The sequence below is a fragment of the Argopecten irradians genome, chromosome 16, assembly GCF_041381155.1.
Source record: "Argopecten irradians isolate NY chromosome 16, Ai_NY, whole genome shotgun sequence".
In the NCBI taxonomy this organism is placed as follows: Eukaryota; Metazoa; Mollusca; class Bivalvia; order Pectinida; family Pectinidae; genus Argopecten; species Argopecten irradians.
The window spans coordinates 17,559,410-17,564,562 of record NC_091149.1 but is presented as its reverse complement, the minus strand read 5'-3'; the positions used below and the strand labels follow the sequence as shown (position 1 = coordinate 17,564,562).

At 40.8% G+C, this 5,153-nt stretch overlaps 2 protein-coding genes across 2 annotated transcripts; one reads left to right on the top strand and one right to left on the bottom strand.

The window, feature by feature from the left end:
• Window positions 1-1,567: 1,567 nt before the first annotated feature.
• Window positions 1,568-2,449, top strand: LOC138310053 (uncharacterized). Its single transcript, XM_069251199.1, has one exon. The coding sequence runs from the start codon at window positions 1,568-1,570 to the stop codon at window positions 2,447-2,449; it is 882 nt and encodes a 293-aa protein (XP_069107300.1).
• An 810-nt stretch (window positions 2,450-3,259) lies between these two features.
• LOC138310052 (uncharacterized) lies at window positions 3,260-4,823 on the bottom strand. The gene is made up of 2 exons (XM_069251198.1): window positions 4,346-4,823; window positions 3,260-3,897 (listed from the first exon to the last, which is right to left on the bottom strand). The coding sequence occupies exons 1-2, from the start codon at window positions 4,818-4,820 to the stop codon at window positions 3,260-3,262; spliced, it is 1,113 nt and encodes a 370-aa protein (XP_069107299.1). The 5' UTR covers window positions 4,821-4,823.
• Between the last annotated feature and the right edge of the window lie 330 nt (window positions 4,824-5,153).

Genomic DNA, 5,153 nt, shown 5'->3' with positions numbered 1-5,153 from the left:
AAACTATACGTCGTGTCACCTGTACTTTGACCTCGTAGAAAAACAGATTGAATGTGAGATAAACAATAACAATTACATAGTTACAAACAAAAAGCCGCGCATAGTTGTGCCCTTGGTGCCATTCCTAAATCATCGGGTAATATTCGCCTCATTCACGATGCCAGCAGACCAAATGGTGCTTCCTTGAACGATTACATAAATTCAGACACTTCATGTACTTACATGGATTTAAGACAAGCTGTCAAACACATCACACCTGGATGTTTTCTCGCCAAAGTGGATCTGAAAAATGCATATCGCTCGGTAAATATTCATCCAAGCAATTATTCAGGCACAGGTCTCAAGTGGACCTTCACTGGCGATTCGACCCCATCTTATATGTTTGACACCAAACTGCCATTTGGATCATCTAAAAGCCCGCAAATCTTCCAACGTTTAAGCACTGCTGTGTGCAGGATTTTGCATAGGAAGTTTAATATCATTGCAATATCCTATCTTGATGATTTTCTGGTATTTGGAGACACATTCAATCACTGCTTACGTGCCCTCAACACACTTATCGCGCTACTCCGTACTTTGGGTTTCGCTATAAACTGGTCAAAGGTCGAAGGCCCATCAACTACAGTCTGTTTTCTCGGGGTTGTTATTAACACAGTGGATATGAATCTCTCATTACCTGAGGCGAAATTGTGTGAATTTTCAGACCTGCTACATGCATTCTCCACTAAACGTCGGGCTAGCCGGAAACAATTGGAGACCTTGTGTGGGAAACTGAGTTGGGCGGCCCAGGTAATCACAGGGGGCCGTACCTTTCTAAGGCGTATTATTGATCTTAAAGACTCTGTGCATCACAGTCATCATAAGATCTTGTTATCCGAAGAATTCCATGCAGATTTAGATTGGTGGCTTTCCTTTCTAAGGACATTCAACGGTACTCGTTTGATACAGGACCCAAAACCAATAACCTCAATCCAAACGGACGCTTGCAACACAGGGGCAGGTGGTTATTATGATGGTGACTATTTTTACGTAAATTGGCAGATAGACACCCCCGTATTTGAGTGTGCACACATTAATGTGAAGGAACTTTTAGCAGTATACTTCGCGGTCTGTCGTTGGAGTTCTGTGTTGGCCAATAAGCGAGTTATCATTTATACCGACAATAAGTCCACCGCGGCATGGGTTAACAAAGGGTCTTCGCGGAATAAACTGTCAATGATGATATTGCGCGTATTATTCTGGATATGTGCGTCTGTCAATGTCTCGCTTAAAGCAATATACCTACCTGGAGCTCGCAATGTAATCGCTGATACTTGTTCTAGGCTACAGGAAAGGAATAAACTAACTCTACTCTATGATCTCATTCCATCATATACTTTGTCATGCGAAACTTTTGAACCATGCAACTTGGCTTATCATAGGTCTTTAAACTTCATCTATTCCAGATGGGGATACAGAGTCCAGCCTCCTGTCTACAGCGGAGGACTTCAAGCAACAGGCGTGGGCTAAGTCTACATCTAGCACCTACTCTTCGCACCTCAAGTGTTATACAGAGTTTTGTGACAAGATGAATTATTCTCCTGTACCAGCGACTTCCAAGATGCTGCAGTTGTATGTGGCATACTTAGCATCGGTAAAACATTTTCACTACAGTACTGTGCGTCAGTACCTCACAATTGTTGGTCACATCCATAAACTTTCAGGATACCCTGACCCGATTAAGGAGGACTACAACATAATCCTAGAGTTACGAGGGGTTAAACGGGCTTTAGGTACGGCTCAAATCCCAGTGGACGCGATAACCCCACAAGTGTTAATAAAGGTCTACATTTTTTTTTTGTATAATACTCTGGACCTTTCACAGACAGTTGCCCTTTCATTTTGGTGTGCCTGTTTGGTGGCATTTTATGGTCTCCTTAGGCCAGGCAACGTGGTCGTACACTCTACATTCAACAGCACGACGGATCTACGGCGTATTGATGTTTCCCCATGTTCATGGGGTTACCTTCTCCGGTTTCGTTGGACAAAAACTATTCAGTATCGTGAGAAGGTGATGGAGGTTCTACTACCACGAATATCCACAAACCATGTACTTTGCCCTGCTCGCGCTATCAGTCAGTTATTAAAATCTACACCCATGGCAGACCCTTTGGGTCCACTTTTCCTGTCATCTCCGCGTCAAGCCCTTACTTACCAGGAATTTCGCAGTTGTCTCGCGCGCTCTCTCCGCCTAGCTGGTCTTGATCCATCAAACATTAAAGGTCATTCCTTTAGGAGAGGTGGAGCCACCTGGTTGCACAAACAGGGTGTCCCCGTGGACCAAATCAAGACTATGGGCCACTGGGCCAGTGATGCAGTGCTTCGTTACCTTGAACCGAACTTCGAAAAACAATTGTCGACCATGGTTAACTATGGTCAGTCATTGGAGGCTGTGACTGTGACATTGTAATAATTGTGACTTGCCTGCTCATTAAGTACGAGATTCAATCTCTTATTCGCAATACCATACTCGCTGACTGCCTTTACCACTACCCTTACTATTACACCACTATTCTTACCATACTTATAACTGTACTTACCATATCTTAAATAACCTTAATTTTCAACACTGGGCTGGGGAAATTATCCTCTTTATTAATTTGTATGTGTTCTTGTGGTTTTTTGTGTATAATTAAAGTTCATGCCCAGACTTATGTCCATTATTTGTTTATTGAAGTTAAATTGATAATTTAGAATAAATTGAATTTTAATGTATATTAAACATGCTAGCTATCGACAGGTGTATCCTGGTTATCTCCCCGTATCGAACTCTTTTGTTGTTCGTCCGCTAGGCATCATGGACACTACAGCTCAGCTAGCGTGCTCTGCTCTTTCGTCGAAAACCCACCACTCCCATCCAATTTATGGATGTAGAGGGTTTGCGTATAGTCGTACTATAAGTAGCATTACTTTGTAACGCACTATCTTACCTATTGGACCCTTGCACGGGCTCCTATAGCTCTATATATTCATGTTTATTTTGTGTAGGGGAAATTATCCTCTTTATTAATTTGTATGTGTTCTTGTGTTTTTGTATAATTAAAGTTCATGCCCAGACTTATGTCCATTATTTGTTTATTGAAGTTAAAGTTGGAAAATGTACGTTGAGCGAGCGGTTTATCGCTGTACCACAGAACATCTAGACGCGAATCAGCTGTGTGTTTGTTGAAAAGTTTTTCGGCTTTGGGATCTGTTTTACTTATTAGTGTCATGAGAAGTTTCACGGGACAATTCGCTGTACCTGTCGCATACATGCGTTTGTCTGACTGTGCTTCCACATTACACACACCTGCCTGGAATTTTTTGTTTGTTTTATTTCATGAGTTAGTGTGGCGTATTCTCCGTTTTCGTCAGATTTGAAACAAAAACTGTCAACACGGAGTTGGTGATGGAACTCGACACCCCTGGAAACGAAGTGTATTGCCAGGGAATACCACACGGCTTGACGGAGGACCACAGGAGAGGAAAGTGCGCCATGTTCAAGGTAAGACGATATTTGTCTTAGGTGGTTTGGGGATATGATTTCTTTGTGTGCCGTTGGTCTGGACATACCCGATACCATTCTGTCCTTAAAAAGTCCATTCAAAGTTTTGTTGGACTGCTTAAAAGCTTTATCTCTAACGATATCGATATCTCTGCCCAGATCTTGTAATTTTCTGATACTAGCTGCCCTGAGATTTTTTAGAGAGTTTTTGTGATATTCCGCGGCATGTTGAGGGGCGAGACCCATCTTTTCCTCGCGTTGTTGAACGTTTTTAGGCCTCGCCTCGCAATAAAACTTCGCGAGAATTTTGTTCAAAGCATCTTCTTCAACAGTGGCCAAATCAAGTTCAATGCCATACACTTCAACATGCCATTCTGAAAGAGAATATGACATGTGATTAGTCCGAGTTTCATCTGGACCTACCACCAGACTTTGACATTTTGACAGGTGGTTAACACTGGGGCGCGTAATGTCATTACAATCTTAATTAATGTGTTTACTGTTTGGTGATTTATAGAAGCATAATAACTACACATCGGAAGCAACAACGAAGTCGTGTATTGATGGAATGATTGTGGAATGCTATATTGACTTTAAGCATTTCCTTTTATTTCGTCACTATTGTATCTTTTTACAATGTTGTATACGATTTGAATAAATTCACCATTTGGATTTCAACCTGTACTGTAGGCCTATTGAAGTATATGTAATCATACTGTATGTTTTTAGTTTCATTGGTAGATCTAGTGATAAATAAGTCGCAGTATTTAATTCTAAAAATATTGTGCACAAATAGACAGTCTAGATGTTGTTATTAATTACCTTGGAACAGTTTTACACCCCACGCTGTGTTCTTTTTCGTCGCCTTGCTTTGGTTGCTTTCTTCGTAGTCCTTTATTTGTTTTTCTGATACAGTTTTGAATCTGGATGTTTTACTATGTTTGTCACTTACAGAACTACCGGTTAGTGTGGTTGATTCCGACTCTTGCTTTGGCATACTAGTGTCTCTAAATGTAGGCGAACTTAAGCTTGTTGAGGGCATCTCTGGGGGAGGGAGGTCGGGATCGGCTGAACTTTTAAGTGCTTCGGAAATGGATTGAAGTTCAACCTCGGATAGCACGGAACCCGCTAGCAACACTCCCACATCAATCGATTCAAATAACGTGTCCATATCTTCACCATCTGAACAAACAAATACGTCGTCGTTTTGTTCATTTAAAGAAACCTGAAAGTTTCCGTATGAATACATAGCCTTTTCGAAGTTGAATTCCTCGGAGCTCGAGTCGGATGACATCATTGACTGATGCTTTTAGCAGACGACAACATTGATAACCATGAACAAATCGGTATTATTATTTATTTATTTAACAAATATCGAAATGGAAAATACGGACAAACTATGATAATATATTTCGTGTCTAACATAAAAAAAAAGAAATTAACAATACCGTATCAATATATTATATGCCATTTTTAATTGAGCTGTGAAAGTGCAAAGTATCTGTAGATTATCAAAAATTAACAAATGAATTCTGGGTCTGTAGATGTGTATTGATAGAATTGGCAACATGCCAAATTTTGTTGCTGTCGCTGTCAACAATGTATTCTTGCTCTGCAAGGCTCTGCGGTT

Bases quoted from the DNA above. Each gene is read 5' to 3' on its own strand.
- LOC138310052 (XM_069251198.1), bottom strand. From the start codon at position 4,820: ATGATGTCATCCGACTCGAGCTCCGAGGAATTCAACTTCGAAAAGGCT. The intron at 3,898-4,345 runs GTAATTAATAAC...ATTCTCTTTCAG, and splicing joins GGGTGTAAAACTGTTCCAAG to AATGGCATGTTGAAGTGTAT.
- LOC138310053 (XM_069251199.1), top strand. From the start codon at position 1,568: ATGAATTATTCTCCTGTACCAGCGACTTCCAAGATGCTGCAGTTGTAT.